The sequence below is a fragment of the Papio anubis genome, unplaced genomic scaffold (genome assembly GCF_008728515.1).
Source record: "Papio anubis isolate 15944 unplaced genomic scaffold, Panubis1.0 scaffold647, whole genome shotgun sequence".
NCBI classification, from domain to species: Eukaryota; Metazoa; Chordata; class Mammalia; order Primates; family Cercopithecidae; genus Papio; species Papio anubis.
Window position 1 is genome coordinate 4,891 of NW_022166694.1, and position 18,762 is coordinate 23,652.

The 18,762-nt window shown below is 48.4% G+C and overlaps 1 protein-coding gene and 1 long non-coding RNA gene across 6 annotated transcripts; both read left to right on the plus strand.

Moving 5' to 3' along the window:
- The first annotated feature begins 479 nt into the window (after positions 1 to 479).
- On the plus strand, positions 480 to 14,715 carry MICB (MHC class I polypeptide-related sequence B). Of its 5 annotated transcripts, none has more exons than XM_031662429.1 (6): positions 480 to 1,079; positions 10,216 to 10,470; positions 10,732 to 11,010; positions 11,601 to 11,879; positions 11,978 to 12,112; positions 14,372 to 14,499. In XM_031662429.1, the coding sequence occupies exons 2-6, from the start codon at positions 10,437 to 10,439 to the stop codon at positions 14,497 to 14,499; spliced, it is 855 nt and encodes a 284-aa protein (XP_031518289.1). In that variant the 5' UTR covers positions 480 to 1,079; positions 10,216 to 10,436. The 5 variants fall into 5 exon arrangements, with proteins under 5 accessions (XP_031518289.1, XP_031518290.1, XP_031518291.1 ...); XM_031662430.1 differs by having other exon boundaries at positions 480 to 1,059; XM_031662431.1 differs by lacking the exon at positions 480 to 1,079 and adding an exon at positions 1,104 to 2,645.
- A 218-nt stretch (positions 14,716 to 14,933) lies between these two features.
- LOC103883600 lies at positions 14,934 to 16,372 on the plus strand. The gene is made up of 2 exons (XR_645884.4): positions 14,934 to 16,182; positions 16,333 to 16,372. It is a non-coding gene; the product is annotated as an uncharacterized LOC103883600 (long non-coding RNA).
- The last annotated feature ends 2,390 nt before the right edge of the window (positions 16,373 to 18,762 follow it).

Below are 18,762 nucleotides of genomic sequence, written 5' to 3' on the forward strand. Positions count from 1 at the left end.
CGGGGGCATGTCAGGGAAGGGACGCAAGGCGGCGCTGTCACCGCATTCTGAGAGCCGCAGCGACCTGGGCCCCTTGTATCATTTCAGTGAAGGTCACTCCAGTCTTTGATGGAGGCCACACTCGGGGCGTAAATCAGGATCCTCACTGAAGTGGCGGGACCCTGAGAGGCTTTTTCCTGGCCCCTTAGTTGTGGGTTTTCCTGCGGGCGGTGGAGCCCGTTTCCATCAGAACCGCCCAGAGGCGGCCTCTGCCTTCCAGGGGTGGTGGAGCAGCAGGAAGCGTTTTCGCATCCTGGAATCCGTGGGCGGCCCGTGGGAGGGACTGAGGCGCATTTCCCTACTCCACCCGGCTCCAGATCCACCGCGAGGGTGCTGTTTCAAGCGAGTCACAATCCAGGTCCCGCGCTCAGCCCGGATCAAATTCCTGCCCGCGGGCTGCATTTCACAGCGGCAGGTGGCAAGGTGACCCGCAGCTGGAACCAAGCCTGAAGAGCAGCTCCGCCCTCCCCAGCGCCGTTATTCCGTTTCTATATCAGTAAACACGTTTCGTTTTCCGTAGACCAGGGCGGGGTGACCGGTGATCCCAGTCCTCGCAGTGAACTCCGGGCCGCAGACTTGAAAACGCTTGCGGGCAAGGCCGGCGCTGTGGCTCTCGCCTGTAATCCCAGCACTTTGGGAGGTCGAGGCCGGCGGATCACCTGAGGTCGTGAGCTCGAGACCAGCCTGACCAACATGGGGAAACCCCGTCTCCACTAAAAATACAAAATTAGCCGGGAATGGTGGTGAATGCCTGTAATCCCAGCTAGCAGGGAGGCTGAGGCAGGAGAATCGCTTAAACCTAGGAAGCGGAGGTTGCAGTGAGCCGAGATCGAGCCATTGCACTCCAGCCTGGGCAACAAGAAGGAAAACTCCGTCGAAAAAAAAAAAAGGAAAGCTTTCGGGGGCGGAGCGCAGCCCCGCCCTGGGTTATGTAAGCGACCGCGCTGGGCCGGTTCTCTTTCTTTTCCGGACCCTGCAGTGGCGCCTAAAGTCTGCAAGAAGGAAATCGCCTCTATGCTCGTGAGTGCATGGGGTATAAGGCAAGTGCTGAGGGAGAAAACGTAGTTGATGGGGCAGAGCAGACGGGGCTGGTGGTGGGGTGGAGGGGGAGGGCTTTGGACAGAAGACCTGGGAGGCTTGGTGGGGGAGGGACGCCCAGGCCTGGGCACTAAGAAGCAACTCTCCTGGAGCTCAAGACCATCTTGGCCTCCCCTAGCCCCGGAGAGGACTGGCTTCATGTCTCCCTGAAACCACTTCTAAATGCCTTAGAACAAACCTTGCATATTCATTATTTTTATTGAACTATTAAAAGTCTTTTTTGGCGGTGAGCTGAATGAGATCCTTTGCTGGAGCTGGCACAGGGAGAAGGTCCTGGAGGGAGGGTAGACACTGTGGAGGGAAGGGCTGGGTCCATCTCCCTCTCTGTCTCTCACTAGGCTTACGACCGTTAGCAGTGAAAATAATCTCTCTGAGGTGGGGAAAGGACCCCAGTCCCTGCCGTGCTCACTAAATTATGAGGATCAAAATAAATTATCAGTGAATGTGAATGGGAAAACTAAGAAATTGTTAAAATTCTCAAATACATTATATTTTAATCCACAGAAAAGTATAGGCTAGGGATCATGGGGGACTAGTTAGTAATGACAGGTATACTTTAACTTAAAAAAAAAAGTTTGTGAGGCTGACAAAGAAGAAATGGGCACATTTCCTGATCTTGGAGGGTTCATAGGGTAGAAGATGGTAGGTGACAGCTGGGTGTGGTGGCACTCGCCTGTAGTCCCAGCTACTCAGGAGGCTGTGGTGGGAGGATTGCTTGAGCCCAGACATTCAAGGCTGCAGTGAGCTATAATCACGCCCCTGCATTCCAACTGGGTGACAGAGCAAGACTCCTCTCTTTAAAAAATTCAAAAAATTAAAAAAGATTCAAGGCAGGGCACAGTGAGTACTATCAGGAAGGTTCAAACCACAGGCTAAATCAGTAGTTCTATGACTTGACTATACATTGGAAACATGTAGGGAACTTTAAAGGATACTGAGATTTAGGTCCAACCTAGGTTTACTGATTTAACAACCTAGGTTGTGGCTGTGGCCTGGGAACACGGATATTAAAACTCTCCAGGTGGTTCTACACAGTGGCTAGGTTTGAAGACCACTGCCTAGATGTCCCAGCGACTAAGAGATGCACATTGGGGACAAGGCAATTCTCTTAGTAGAAAGAGGCTTTCCAGACAGCATTCTTATTACTGAGAATTGAGAATTCATATGCCACACAATTTATCCTTTTAAAGTGTACAGCTCAGTGTCTTTTAGCATAATCACAAGGTTGTGCCACCATCACCACTATCTACCCTGGAAGATTTTTTTCCTTTTTTTCTTTTTTCTTTTCTTTTTCTTTTAAAGGCTAGTCAAGTGAAACAGTGGGAGTAAGAAGAAACAAAGACATCTATAACTGATTGTAATCAATTAGTTGTAAACACCACTGCACTCAGAACAGCCTAATTGGGAAGATTTTAAGGCTATGGTGCGGTCTGATGGGTTCCAAGTCAGAGGTGACAGTAACCTGGAAGAGGGAAACTGCTTGAGAAGCGGCATCCTGGTGGGATAGGGTGAGGAGATCCCAGAGCCCACTTTTACTGCAACCGGGGGGAGATGTCACCAGAGAAATGGGGGTGGTGCCAGACAGCAGGTTGTGGCAGCTGTGGTTTCCATGACAGAGTAGAAGCATCCATCATGTGTGACATTCAGCAGATGGGGCGCTGTGGGTGGCTTGGAGCACTCTGGTTGTAACTGAGGCAGGCACAGTGTTTAGGAAGCCTGTGCAGTAATCTAGGCTGAAGGGAGGGGAAAGCCTAGACTAACATTGTGGCTGTGGGATTGAAATAGGATTGGAGGAGCTGACTTTGACTCCCGGAGATGAAGGGGAAAGAGGAAATCAGAAGGGACCAAGGATGGTGATGCTCTTAAGAGAAACTGAGGAGGAAGAGAGGATGATGTGGTGGGAGATGTGTAGAGAGTCCTTGTAGATCTGCCACATTGGAGGGGACTATGGTCCCAGAGGTACAGATGTCCTAAATCAGGCTGGAAAAGGGAGTCTGGAAAGAGCTTGGTGTAGTGAACCATGGGGAGCCGCCTCGTTGGCCCTGTGATCACCCAGGGACTGAATAGAGAGGCGGCCCTGGGAGACCTCAGACACTTAAAGGATATAAGGGGGTGAAAGGGGGGGTCTGGCTTTGAGTCAAAGGGAGGAGAAGGAGATTATAAAGCTGAAACGTCTAAGAGAGTTTGTGGTCTGAGCTGTTCTACTGGGGCAGGTGCTTCTGAGAGGCAGAGGTGGCTGAGATCTGGAAACAGGTCTGCAAGTCTGGTCACTAGTCTCATTGCCAGTGACACTGTGCGCGGTTAAGGGAGTGTGTTGGGAGAATAGCCACGCGTTGTCTGTCCTGGAAGGAACAAGCCAGCGAGAGCCGGTCTGATGGGGCGGCCGGCGAATGGGGCTTGGTGAGGCCCGCGCTCCTAGGGGTGGAGGTGTGGGGATGGGTGGTCGCGATGCCGGGAGGGCGGGCAGGGCCCTGGCCGTGCTCTTGAAGTTGGAGCTGTACTCTCAGCTACTCGAAGCTCGTCCCTGCTTTAGGCTGCGCTCCCGCGTGCTCTTTTCTGGGCGCCAAGTCCCGCCTTCTAAATCTCCCCAGGTCTCCAGCCCACTGGAAGTTTCTCTTCCGAGCGTGGCCCCGCCTCTCCGCTCCTGATTGGTCCTAAGTTCCGGGCCCCAGTTTCATTGGATGAGCGGTCGGGGCCGGGCCAGGTGATTAAGTTTCCGCCGCGCTTCCCCCCCCCCCCGGCTTAGCTCAGTTCGCCACTGCTTGAGCCGCTGAGAGGGTGGGGACGTCGGGGCCATGGGACCGGGCCGGGTCTTGCTATTTCTGGCCAGCATATTCCCTTTTGCACGTCCGGGAGCCGCTACTGGTGAGTGCTGTTCCTGGCGGTCCTCGGCGGAGCGGGAGCAGCGGGGCGTTTCGGGGGGTCGGGTGGGTAGCGGCGAGCGCTGTACTGTCAGGGCGGGGCTAAGGTGCGCTGTCTGTGGTGCGGGGAGCCGGACGCGGCCGTTGTCGCCATTTCTAGGGTGTCCTCTGCCCTCATCCCCTGCCCCCGCCACCGAAGGTCCCTCCTGCCTCCCTTATGGGCCTTTCCTACAAGCAGCCTTCACCCAGTGCTGCCCCTATGCCTCCCACTCCCAACTGTCCCTGACCCTAACTTTCTGGTGCTGCCTTTTTTCTGGGGGTCTTCCCTCCATCCCACTCCCCTCCAGACCACCCAAGGGGAGCCCTGGTGCTAATGGCAGTTGGGCCTTAGGCAGGGCACAGGGCAGTGCAAATGCCCCCTCCTCTCTAGTGCAGGTGCCTGCTCTGGACTCTGCCTCACGGTGGCCCCTTCCCCACTCCTTCATCCTCAGCCTCACCCTCTTGAGGACCCCACCCTCCAGCCCACAGGTGCTGAACCATCCCTCCCGGGTCCCTCCGCCCCTCTCCACCTTGGGACCTTGCACTGCTCCCACTTCTTGCCCAGCTGCCTTGGGCCCTCAGCAAGTTCTCATCTTTCCCAAGCCCCACCCTCCCCTCCTGTCCTCACCCTACCTCAAGTTCTCCCACAGTCACTCCTGCCCCATGGTCATGCCGCCCTCCAGTTCTTGCTCTGCCCATCTCCCCTCCCCAACCCAGACCTAAAACAGGCCGTTGGGCCAACTGCTCCTTGACCTTCATTCTTTTCTTTTGGTTCCTTGACCCCAGTGGGCTCTCACTCCCTATACCACATACCTAAAATCTGTTTTGCCTGCTCTTGGGGTGCCACTGTTCCCCCTCCAGCACTACTCCTTTTGGCAGGCCCTTCCTCAGGCTGAGAATCTCTCCCTCTACCTTGGTTTTCTCTCTCTGGCCAGCACTCCCACCCCTTGCTTTGTTTTTAATTTTTAACTTTTGTTTGGGTATGTAGTAGATATATATGTATATATTTATGGGGTACCTGGGATATTTTAACACAGGCCTACAATATGTAATAATCACATCAGGGTAAATGCAGTATCTATCACAACAAGCATTTATCCTTTCTTTGTGCTACAAACAATCCCATTATGCTCTTTCAGTTATTTTTAAACGTACAATAAATTGTTGTTGACTGTACTCACCCGGCTGTGCTATCTACTAGATCTTATTCATTCTAACTATATTTTGTACCCATTAACCATCCCACTCCCCCACTCCCCACTACCCTTCTCAGCCTCTGGTAATCATCATTCTATTGTCTCTCCCCATGAGGTCAATTGTTTTAATTTTAGGCTGCCACAAATAAGTGAGAACATGCAAAGTGTGTCTGTCTGGGCCTGGCTTATTTCACTTCACATAATGACCTCCAGTTCTTTGCAAATGACACTGTGGCTGAATAGTACTCGACATACACATGTACACCACATTTTCTTTATCCATTTGTCTGCGATGGACACTTAGGTTGCTTGCAGATCTTGGCTGTTTTGAATAGTGCTGCAATAAACATGGAAATGTAGACAGCTGTTTAATATACCGATTTCCTTTCTTTTGGGTATATGCCTAAAAGTGGGAGTGCTGGAGCATATGACAGTTCTATTATAGTTTTAGTTTTTGGAAGAACCTCTGCACATTGTTTCCCATAGTGGTCGTACTAGTTTACATTCCCACCAACAGTGGACAAGGGTTCCCTTTTGCTACATCCTCGCCAGCATTCCTTATTGCCTGTCTTCTGGATAAAAGCCAGTTTATCTGGGGTGGGATGTTGTATCGTAAGAGTTTTGATTTGCCTTCATCTGATGGCGCATGATGTTGAGCACCTTTTCATATACCTGTTTGCCATTTGTATGTCTTCTTTTGAGAAATGATTATTCAGATCTTTTGCTCATTTTTAAATTGGATTATTAGATTTTTTTTTCTATAGAGTTGTTTGAGCTCCTTATATGTTTCAGTTACTGATCCTTTGTCAAATGAATAGTTTGAAAATATTTTCTCCCATTCTTAGATGGTCTCTTCATTTTGTTTATTGTTTCCTTTGCTGTGCAGAAGCTTTCTAACTTGGTATGATCCCATTTATGCAATTTTACTTTGGTTACCTGTGCTTGTGGGGTATTACTTAAAAAATCTTTGCCCAGTCCAACATCGTAGAGAGTTTCCCCAGTGTTTTCTCTTATAGTTTCATAGTTTGAGGTCATAGATTTACATCTTTAATCCATTTTGATTTGATTTTTGTATATGGTGAAAGATAGGGTCTAGTTTCATTCTTCTATATAGGGATGTCTAGTTTCCCCAGCATCATTTATTGAAGAGACCCTCCTTTGCCCAGTGTGTGTTCTTGGTACCTTTGTTGGAAATGAGTTTACTGTAGATGTATGGATTTGTTTCTAGGTTCTCTATTCTGTTTCATTGGTCTGTGTGTCTGTTTTTATGCCAGTATCATGCTGTTTTGGTTACAGTAGCTCTGTAGTATAATTTGAAGTCAGATGATGTGATTCCTCTAGTTTTGTTCATTTTGGTCAGGATAGCTTTATCTATTCTGGTTTTTTTGTGGTTCCATATACATTTTGGGATTATTTTTACTATTTCTGTGAAGAATGCCATTAGTGTGTTGATAGGGATTGCACTGAATCTGTAGATTGCTTTGGGTAGTATGGACATTTTAACAAAATTGATTCTTCCAATCCATGCACATGGAGTATGTTTTCCATTTTTTATGGAATATCTCTTCAATTTTTTGCATAAGTGTTTTTTGTTTTTTGTTTTTGAGATGGAGTTTCGCTCTTGTTGCCCAGGCTAGAATGCAATGGAGTGATCTTGGCTCACCGCAGCCTCCGCCTCCCAGGTTCAAGCAATTCTTCTGCCTCAACCTCCCAAGTAGCTGGGATTACAGGCATGTGCCACTGTGCCTGGCTAATTTTGTATTTTTAGTAGAGACAGGGTTTCTCCACATTGGTCAGGCTGGTCTTGAACTCCCAACCTCAGGTGATCCACCTGCTTCGGCCTCCCAAAGTGCTGGGATTACAGGCGTGAGCCACCACGCCCAGCCACATCACTGTTTTATAGTTTTTATTGGAGAAATCTTTCACTTCTTCAGTTAAGTTTATTCCTCAGTATTTTATTTTATTTGTAGCTGTTGTAAATGGGATTCGTTTCTTGATTTCTTTTTCAGATTATTTTCTGTTGGCATGTAGAAATGCTGCAGATTTTTTACTGTTGATTTTGTATCCTGCAACTTTACTAAATTTGTTCTTCAGTTCTAATAGTTTTTTGGTGGAGTCTTTAGTTTTTTCCAAGCATCAGACCTCAAGATCTGCAAACAATGATAATTTGACTACTTCTTTTCCCATTTCAATGCCTTTTATTTCTTTCTCCTGTCTGATTGCTCTAGTTAGGATTTGCAGTACTGTGTTGCATAACTGGTAAAATTAGTCATCCTTGTCTTATTCCAGATCTTAGAGAAAAGGCTTTCAGTTTTCCCCCATTCAGTATGTTACTAGCTGTGAGTTTGTCATATATGACTTTTATTATATTGAGGTCTGTTCCTTGTATGCTTAGTTTTTTGAGAGTTTTTATCATGAAGGGATGTTGAATTTATCAAATGCTTTTTCAGTGTCAATTGAAATGGTGATATGGCTTTTGTCCTTTATTCTGTTGATATGACATATTACATTGATTGATTTGTGTATGTTAAATCATCCTTGCATACCTGGAATACATTCCACTTGATCATAAAGAATGATCTTTTTAATGTATTGTTGAATTTGGTTTGCTAGTATTTCCTTGACAATTTTTGCATCATTGTTCATCAGGGATATAGGCCTGCAGTTTTCTTTTTTTGATGTGTCTTTGCCTGGTTTTGGTATCAGGATATTCCTGGCTTTGTAAAATGAGTTTGGAAGTATTCCCTTCTCTGTTTTTCAGAACAGTTTGAATAGGACTGGTATTTCTTGTTCTTTAAATGTTTAATTGTGGTAAAGTATACATTACATAAATTTTACTGTTTTAACCACTTTTAAGTGTATACTCAGTGGCATTAGCTACATTCACATTTTTGTGCAACCCAAAACTCTGTACCCATTAATCGGTAACTCCGCATTCCTCGCTACCTCTGGCCCCTGGTAACCACCATTCTACTTTTTGTTTCTATGAATGTGACCACTCTAGATACCTCATTTAAGTAGAATCATGTAATGTTTGTTGTTTGTCTTTTTGTTTCTGGCTTATTTCACTTATAATATTTTTGAGATTCGGTGGGCACAGTGGCTCATGCCTGTAATTCCAGCATTTTGGGAGGCTGAAGCAGGTGGATCACCCAAGTTTCGGAGTTCGAAACCAGCCTGGCCAGCCTGGCCAACATGGTGAAACCCCATCTCTACTAAAAATACTAAAAGTTAGCCGGGTATGGTGGCAGGTGCCTGTAATCCCAGCTACTCAGGAGGCTGAGGCAGGATAATCACTTGAATCTGGGAAGCAGAGGTTGCATTGAGCTGAGATCAGGCCACTGCACTCCAGCCTGGGCAATAAGAGGGAAACTCCATCTCTAAAAAAATAAAAAATAAAACAATAATAATAATATTTTCGAAGTTCATCCAGGTTGTAGTGTGGGTCAGAATTTCATTCCTTTTAAAGATGGATAATACTCATGATATGTATGTACCACATCTCGGTTATCCATTCCTCAGACAGTGGACACTTGGGTTACTTCTACCTTTCGGATATTGGCAAATATTTCATTTCTTTTGGGTATATATTTATTTTGGGTATTTCTTTTGGGTATATATCCAGAAATAGAAGCAGTACACAGGGGCTTCATTTTCTCTACCTCTCTGCCAACCTTGCTGTGTGTGTGTGTGTGTGTGTGGTAATAGCCATCCTGATTGGTTTGAGGTGGTATCTCATTGTGGTTTTGATTTGCATTTTCCTAGTGACTACTGATATTGAGCATCTTTTCATGTGTTTATTGATCATTTGTATATTTTCTTTGAAGAATTGGCGATTTAAGTCTTCTGCCCATTTTTTCCCCCACATAGCTTCTCATGGCTACTTTGCCCATTTTTTAGTGGGTTGACTGTTTTGTTGTTTTTGTCAGACTTTTTTGCATATTCTGGAAACTAATCTCTTATCAGATATATGACTTGCAATTTTTATTTCATTTCAGAGGTTGATTGCTTTTCCACTCTGATTGTGCCCTTTGATGCACAGATGTTCTGAATATTCATGAGTCCAGTTTGTCAGTTCTTTCTATTCTATCTGTGCCTTGGCGTCATATCCATGAAAGCACTGTCAAATCCTATGTCATGAAGATTATCCCCAATGTTTGCTTCTAAGAAATTTTTAGGTTTTAGTTCTTGAGTGTAGAGTTTAGGTCTTTGATTCATTTTGAGTTAATTTTTGTATATACTACAAATTAAGGGTCCAATTTTATTTTATTTGAACAACCAGTGCCCCCAGAACTATTTGCTGAAAAGATCAACTGACTCTTTGTCACCTGCTCACCCCAGTGGACACTAGCTGTTCCACCCACTTGCTGTCCTGGGGCCTTGTCATGCCACTCCTCCACTTTGGACCCAAGCCCACACCATTGCTCCCCTCTGGGATACTGACCCCACTGTAAGCTTCCCTGGGGCTACAACCTTCCTACCCCTTGTGCCTCATGACCACCCCCTCCCTTGTCCCCGCCATGCCCATGATGAGTCTTTTCTCGAGGCAGCTCCCCTTGCCTCCATCTCACCCTCACCTGTGCACCACAGCCACACTGGACATGGGTCCCCCTGAGCCTGAGTCCCTTCCCATTCCCACCGTCCCCTCTGGCAAGACCTTCCTTCCACCACTGCCTTCCCTTGCCCCTTCAGGGCAGCCTCACCCCATGGCCCCTATTCCCTTAGGGGGCTTGTGGCCACCCAGTCCTGGCACCTGGCCTACAAGTTTGCCATCTCCATTCCCCCTTCTTCCATTCGTCAGTCCCCTCCTCTGTCCTCCCACCCTCACAGTTTTCCTTGTATCTGAAATCCTCATTCTTGTCCCTTTGCCCGTGTGCATTTCCTGCCTCCTCAGGAAGCTTGGGACAGCAGACCTGTGTGTTAAACATCGATGTGAAATTACTTCCAGGAGGAAGTTTCATCTGTGATTTCCTCTTCCCCAGAGCTCCACAGTCTTCGTTACAATGTCACGGTGCTGTCCCGGGATGGATCTGTGCAGTCAGGGTTTCTCGCTGAGGGACATCTGGATGGTCAGCCCTTCCTGCTCTATGACAGGCAGAAATGCAGGGCAAGGCCCCAGGGACAGTGGGCAGAAGCAGTCCTGGGAGCTGAGACCTGGGACACAGAGACTGGGGACTTGACAGAGAACGGGAAGGACCTCAGGATGACCCTGGCTCATATCAAGGGCCAGAAAGGAGGTGAGAGTGGGCAGCGGGGAGAGGCTTTTTCCAGAAAAGTTAGTGGGAGAGAGCAGGGACCTGTCTTCCCACTGAATCTGGCTCGGGGTAGGGGTGACAAATGGGGGTCAGTGGATCTCAGCAGGGAGGTGAGCCGGCACTCAACCCACACAGGGAGGCATGGAGGAGGGCCAGGGAGGGGTACCCCCTGGGCTGAGTTCCTCACTTCAGTAGAAAGATGATGGTTTCGGGAATGGAGAAGTCACTGCTGGGTGGGGGCAGGCTTGCATTCTCTCCAGGAGATTAAGGTCTGTGAGATCCATGAAGACAACAGCACCGGGGGCTTGCGGCATTTCTACTACGATGGCGAGCTCTTCCTCTCCCTAAACCTGGAGACTCAGAAATGGACAGTGGCCCAGTCCTCCAGAGCTCAGACCTTGGCTATGAATTTCTGGAAGGAAGATACCATGAAGACTAAGACACACTATCGCGCTATGCGGGCAGACTGCCTGAAGAAACTACAGCGATATCAGAAATCCAGGGTGGCCGTCAGGAGAACAGGTACCAACCCTGGCCAGGGGCTCTCGCTCCCTCCAATTCTGCTAGAGTTGCCTCCGCCTCCCAACTCTGTCCAGGGAAACCCTCCCTGTGCTATGGATGCAAGCATCTCCTGTTGGCATATTGTGTCCTGATTTTCCTCTATCGTTAGAGCCACTGGATAAAGACAGTGGGTCAGGGACTGAACCATCCAGTGTTGTAATCTGGGAAAGCGGCGGGCCCTGCGACAGAAGCCTGAGCCTGGGGTGGGAGTTAGGCAGGAGAGGAAGCCCTCAGGGCCAGGGCTGCCCCCTCTGCCTCCCAGCCCGCCCATCCTGGAGAGTTCCCTCCTGGCCCCATGACCCAGGAGTCCACCCCAACATCCCCCTCCTCAGCATCAATGTGGGGATCCCAGAGCCTGAGGCCACAGTCCCAAGGCCCATCCTCCAGCTAGCCTGGAGTAATTTGGCCACAGGTTGAGGACAGACTTACAGAAGGTCCGGGATCTGTGAGGGATTCAGCCAGAGTGGGAACAGTGAAGAGGAGCAGACCTGTTCCCCGCATCTCCCTTTGTGGGGAGCAGGGCTTCACTGGCTCTGCCATTTCTTCTCCAGTGCCCCCCATGGTGAACGTCACCCACGGCGAGGCCTCAGAGGGCAACATCACCGTGACATGCAGGGCTTCCGGCTTCTATCCCGGGAATATCACACTGACCTGGCGTCAGGATGGAGTATCTTTGAGCCACGACGCCCAGCAGTGGGGGGATGTCCTGCCTGATTGGAATGGAACCTACCAGACCTGGGTGGCCACCAGGATTCGCCAAGGCGAGGAGCAGAGGTTCGCCTGCTACATGGAACACAGTGGGAATCACAGCACTCACCCTGTGCCCTCTGGTGAGCCTGGGGTGACCCTGGAGAGGGTCAGGCCATGGTAGGGACAGCAGGGACGGCTGTGGCTCTCTGCTCTGTGTATAACAAGTCCCTTTTTTCAGGGAAGCCACCGGTGCTTCAGAGTGAACGGCTAAACCTTCTGTATGTTCTTGTTGCTGTTGCCGTTGTTACAGCATTTATTATTATCTGTGTTCATTGTTGCAAGAAGAAGAAAACATCAGCTGCAGAGAGTCCAGGTGAGAAAAGGGAGCAGTTTCTGGAGATGGTAAGGCCCCTGTCCGGGCAGTAGAGTCCCCTCCTTGCTCCTGCAAAAATAGGCATGTTGGTGACAAGGCTTCTGGAACAGGGGATGGAAGTTGGGGTATTTGGGAGGGTAATGAGAGCCACATTCCCATCTACACCCATAAGTCCTTCCCAAGCCAAGACTGGGGAAAGGCCCTCGAACGTCCAGCTGTGGCCTCCTCCTGCTGCAGGTGGAGTGGGCAGCAGGGAGGGCTGCAGCGCCTGCTCTGTCCCCGTCCCGGCCTCTCTGTCTCTCAGGCTCACGAGGGTGCGTCCAGGTGGGGTGAGTTGGGAATCCCATGCTGATGGATGATCATGGCCTCAGAGGGAGCAAATAGTAAAGGCAGCTGTGATCTGGGGAGGGCCAGAAACTGGAGAGGAATCTGAGGAGAGGCGGTGCCTCCCCTATGTGCCTCCTCCAGGAGGCACTTTCCAGGTTCCCACCACCTGGCCTCCTAGAGTTTCCTTGCAGATGACATGGATGAGTAGATAAGCAGATGTTCCTGGGCCATTTGAGGAGCGGGGCCCAGCCCCTCATCAGGGCAGCTGTGGTCCCTGTTTTCATCCCACCTCCGAGTGTTTTCTTCTCCAGTCCCTGAGGGACACAGTCCCCAGGCACCATCTTTTGGGGGCTTTGTTCTGTGCTCTGTGGCCTCACCTTGCCCTCCCTGAGCCAACTTCCCTTTCTCAAGGTAGTCACTGCCTGGTAAGTTTGGAGTAAGGGACGGTCAGAATCATTTCCCCCGCCCCAGTCAGGTTGTTTGACGGGAGATGAAAAGAGACAGCAGGAAGTTTTGTGTTTCTGCAAAGACAGAAGCAGTGCAGGGGACAGTGAGAGGCTGGGGTGTCCAGGAGACCTGAGTCTCTGTCATTTCCCCACTTCTGTGTGTCTGGCGGTAGGGGCGCTGGTTTCTCATCCTTGAACCTAATTGCACTATCAGTCGGCCCCTCAGGCCTGAGCAGATGGGAAGGTTCATCCCCTGCCCTGCAGCAAGAGGGCCCCATCCAGGAGGCACCCACAGCAGGGGCAGCGCAGGTCTGTGGTCGCTCCTGCTCTCACCTGCGGTGTCTCCCGTAGAGGGATTGTCGGTTCTGCTTCCCTGTGGGCAGGAATGGTTTCCTCGTAGGTCACTGGGGTTTTGGCCAGGAAAAGGGTATGAAATTCACGTGCCAATTGCTCAAAATTCCTGCTTTCAATGTTGATGTCCAATAAAAATGTTCATAATTTCAGCTCTATAATTTTAATAGGATTTCCTCTAATACTGCTGTTGTAAAGCATATTAAATAAAACAGGAACTCAAATTTGGAGCCCCCTCTCCAGGAGGGTCTGTGTGGGAGATGGTGGCTGTGGCAGTGGCAGTTCCCAGGTGCAGAGGGTGGGCAGAGGCAGCCTCAGGCTAAGGGGTCTCCCCTACTCCACATGGAGAAAATCCCTTTTAGATTGCAAGGGCAGTGGCCTAGGTGGAATCCCTGCTAGGGACAGAGCAGGAAGGCCTCGCAGCCTCACCAAGCAGCAGCCCTGGGGTGGAGTAAGTGGACCAGGCAGGAGCAGTGGTGACTCAAGAGCAGGTCACAGGCCTCGGTGGGTGCTGAGGGTCAGGAGAGGCCAGGCCTCCTCAAGCAAGGTGCGGGTCCCAGGGTCACATCAGGTGCAGATCCTCTGGCAGCCACATCTTTCCATGCTGGGCCTGCTGGGCCCCCCAGCCTTCCTGATGGGATTCCCAGTTAGGAGCTGTCTGCTCAGGGCTGGGAGGGGAGGAGCACTGAGCTGCAGATAGAGGGCAGAGCCCACAGTGGGCAGGGCCTGCCCTGGTGTGCAGGTGCCTCTGCAGGAGAGGAGGGCCTGGGGACTGAGAGCAAGGGTCAGGGCCTCTCTTTGGGGAGGCCTCTCGCTGTAACAGGACTGGTCAGGTCTGAGAGGAGGGGAGGGCACTGGATTCCCTCTTAGGTCTTGTCCTTTATTCTTGTGGCCCTTTCACTCCCTGCACGATGAGTGGTGGGCAAGAGCAGGGGCTGATGTTGATGGAGTGATGGGAGGGAACTGGCAGGAGCTGGGAAAAGCAGGGAGGGAGGAAGAAAAAAGTGGGGGCCTCATCTTCCCTCAGAGAAAGGGTGAATCTGGTTTTGGAGCAACTGAAGAGAGAAAAGTCCTCAGGGAATAAACAGAACACTGCACCCAGTGGAGCATTTACCCGTTTCCCTCTTTTCTCCAGAGCTCGTGAGCCTGCGGACCCTGGATCAACACCCGGTTGGGACAGGAGACCACAGGGATGCCACACAGCTCGGATTTCAGCCTCTGATGTCAGCTCCTGGGTCCACTGGCTCCACTGAGGGTGCCTAGACTCTACAGACAGGCGGCTGGGATTCAACTCCCTGCCTGGATCTCACCAGCACTTTCCCTCTGTTTCCTGACCTATGAAACAGAGAAAATATCAGCACTTATTTATTGTTATTGGATGCTGCAAAGTGTTAGTAGATATGAGGTGTTTGCAGCTGTACCATATTAATTGGTTCATCATTTCTGTTGTTTTTGTATTATTATTATTTTTTTTTTTTTGAGACAGAGTTTCACTCTGTCACCCAGGCTGCAGTTCAGTGACACAATCTTGGCTCACTGCAGCCTTCACCTCCCGGGTTCAAGCACTTCTCGTGCCTTAGCCTCCCGAGTAGCTGGGGTTACAGACACGCACCACCATACCCGGCTCATTTTTGCATTTTTCATAGAGACAAGGTTTTGCCATGTTGGCCAGGCTGGTCTCAAACTCCCGACCTCAAGTGATCCGCCTGCCTCAGCCTCCCAAAGTGCTGGGATTACAAGCATGAGCCACCGTGCCCAGACTATTTTATTACATTTTAATTTATTTTATTTTATTATATTATCCTCCGTGCCTGGCCTATTTTATTATATTTTAAGATATTTTAATATATTACATGTGTAGTAATTAGGTTATCGTAGGTGAGCTTTATGAGTGAGTGTCTTGGTAATGACTCCTCCTGACCAGCCCAGGACCAGCTTTCTTGTCACCTTGAGGTCCCCTCACCCCATCACACTGTTATGCATTATTCTGTGTCTACTATTATGTGCGCATAATTTTATACCATAGATGTTTACTCTTTAAACAGACATCTCTAGTCTCTTTTATTTCATGCGTCTGGGAGCGGATAAAGTGTGAGGCTCAGGGAGAACGAGAGGTCTGTCTCAATGCCTTGGTGCAGCGTGAAAACAACCTCCCCTCCTTGTCCCCTTTCCCTGCTAATTCCCGATGACTGACAGATTCACAGCAGAACAGAAAGGACTAGGGAGGGGTGGAGGTGGGACATCTGGCACCGACATTCAGGGACTGACCGTGTGAGGGAACATCTGCCCTGAAGAGTTGGAGTCTTCCAGTGATGACACAGAGCTGAAGTATGATACTGGGGAGGGGATAGAGAGAGCTTCGAGGTTTTCTGATTTTGAAGAATTCCAGTCAGGTTCTGGCATAAAGTGACTGCTGGGGAGGTGTGGACTGAATTAATGAAGAATAAATGAACCAGGAAAGTGGACATGTAAGAGGTGGGTTATTCCTCACCTTGTTTCTTGATGCCTCCTGACTGCTGGTGTTGGGACACACAGATGGGTGATGCACTTCTTGGTCAAGGCAACCTCAGCCCCACCCAGGTAAGGCGGTCATGGCAGACAGTGTCAGGGTGACACCTGTGAAACAGACTCAAGGCAGGGATGGGAACCCTCCTTGCAGCAGGAGTGGATGCAGGACCTGCCTGGAAGCAAGAGAAGGATGAGGGACCCTAGCTGGGCCCTGTTTCCTCCAACTGCCTGGGTTCACAAAGCAACTAGTAAGGGAGCTTGGAGTAGGGAATTCACTCATGTGCTACTTATTTATATAGAGATGTGTTCATCGACATTTTCTTTTATGTTTTTATTCAGGTTGATGTCATTTACACATTTATGCATTTATGTTATATATTTAATAGTCTTATTTATATTAGTTAGCAGTTGTCACTTGTTGAATTCAGTTCTCATTAGGTATAAATTTTCTTTTTTTTTTTTTTTTTTAGTAGAGACGGGGTTTCACCATGTTAGCCAGGATGGTCTCGATCTCCTGACCTCGTGATCCGCCCGTCTCGGCCTCCCAAAGTGCTGGGATTACAGGCTTGAGCCACCGCGCCCGGCCAGGTATAAATTTTCAAATTCATTTAAGTTTTTATTAATCAAAGTTTAATTGTCCATGATTTAAAACATCAAATATTTGCATAGGATTTCTCTAGAGAAACAAGTCCTCTCTGCATCTTCTCAATTTCTGCCTTCCTAGAGGCAACAATTTTCAACATTTTTGCTAAGTCTTTCAACTTTTACTTCCATATGTCTAAATACAATTCCTTCATTAATACTGCTTGATTTTTCAGTTGCAGCCATTATCTGTTGCACAGCACAGTGGTGAATGCAGTAGTTAATTGTACCTGTTCCCTTTCACTCTTCCCATTCTTTCATCTTCCCAATGTATTTCTATAGTAATTATGTTTAGTTCAGTCATTCCTTGTTTCTTTTTCCATGACTAATTTTCTCATATGTCAGCTTGACCACTTTTCACTTCCTGAACATTTGTTCTTCCTGTAGTTAATACTTGCCTTTGTTTTGTTTATTTTATAAATAGCACTCATTAATGTTGATATTTCTTCTATTTGTATTACTCCTTTTTTTTTTTTTTTTGAGACAGAGTCTCACTCTGTTGTCCAGGCTGGAGTGCAGTAGTGCAATCTCGGCTCACCACAACCTCCACCTCCCAGATTCAAGCAATTCTCCTGCCTCAGCTTCCTGAGTAGCTGGGATTACAGGCATGTACCACCATGCCCAGCTAATTTTTGTATTTTTAGTAGAGACGGGGTTCCACCATGTTGGCCACAGTGATCTCGATCTCTTGACGTCGTGATCCACCCACCTCGGCCTCCCAAAGTGCTTGGATTACAGGCGTGAGACATTGCACCTAGCCTTTTTTTTTTTTTTGAGATGGAGTCTTGCTCATGTTGCCCAGGCTGGAATGCAATGGCTCAATCTTGGCTCACAACAACCTCCACCTCCCAGGTTCAAGGGATTCTTCTGCTTCAGCCTCCTGAGTAGCTGGGATTACAGGCATGCACCACCACACCCGGCTAATTTTGTGTTTTTAGTAGAGACAGTTTCTCCATATTGGTCAGGCTGGTCTCGAACTCCCGACCTCAGGTGATTCACCCGCCTCGGCCTCCCAAAGTGCTGGGATTACAGGGGTGAGCCACCGTGCCCAGCCGTATTGTATTACTCTTTTAAGAAGTTACAGACTTTGGATATTCCACTTTACCTTCTTGGAAATGTCCCTCCTGGGCCCTTCTGGCTGCTCCCATCTGGACTGGAGGCTTCTCCCTGTGGAGCAGAGTCACCATCCTAGGATCTCCCTCCACTGCATGAGGCAGTGCTTTACATGCGGTGGAGCCACCTGGGGTCCTGCCAAATGCAGACTGATTCAAGATGTCAGGGCTGGGGCATATGAGCCTTTCTTTCTAGTTTCATGAGATGCTGATTCTTCTGGGGTGTGTGTGTGTGTGTGTATAGAGAGAGAGAAAGAGGGGATTTTGCTCTGTCAGCCAGGCTGGAGTGCAGTGGTGGCTGGAGTGCAGTGGTGCCATCATGGCTTACTGCAGGCTCGATTTCATAGGCTCGAGTGACCCTCCCACCTCATCCTCCTGGGTAGTCAGGACCACAGGCCACATCCTAATATATTTTTAATTAGCTGATGCAGTTTCTTTCTAAATTAGTAACAAAGCTAAGCATTTTTTCATTGTGGCAAAAAATACATCACATAAAATTTACTATCATAACTATTTTTAAGAATACAGTACCATTGGCCAGGTGTGGTGGCTCATGCCTGTAATCCCAGCAATTTGGGAGGCTAAGGCAGGAGGATCACTGGAGGCCTACAGTTCAAGTCCAGCTTGGGGAAAGTAGTGAGACCTTGTCTCCAGCCAAAAAAAAAAAAACCGAAAAATATACAGTACTATAATCGTGTTAATTGTAAGCACATTGTAGTGCAACAGATCTCTAGAATATTTCACCTTGAAAGCTGAAACTCTGTGCCCATTGCACAAAAATGCCTCACTACCTGGAAGTTTTACCTAGCAACCACCATTCTACTTTCACGTTCATCAAGTTTGACTATTTTAGACACCTCATATAAATGGAATTATGCAGTATTTGGAGTTTTTTTTTTTTTTTTTGATTGGCGTATTTCACTTAGCAATGACTTCAAGGTTCATATATGTTGTATCATATAGCAAGATTTTCTTCTTTTTAATGTTGAATAATATTCCATTGTCTGTACATCATCATATTTTCTTGATCTGTTCATCTGTTGGTAGACATATAGGTTGCTTCCATGTCTTGCCTGTTGTGAATAACACTGCTATGAACATGGATATGCAATCTTTCTTTTACTTTTGTATCCACCCCCCCCCCATTTTGGTGCATTTAATCTTCTAGTAGCTTTTTCTGAAAGCACGTGCTTAAAGTACATTTGTGTGTTTCAACATATCTACTATTATTTTGAGTAATACGTAACTGAACGAAGTACAATGT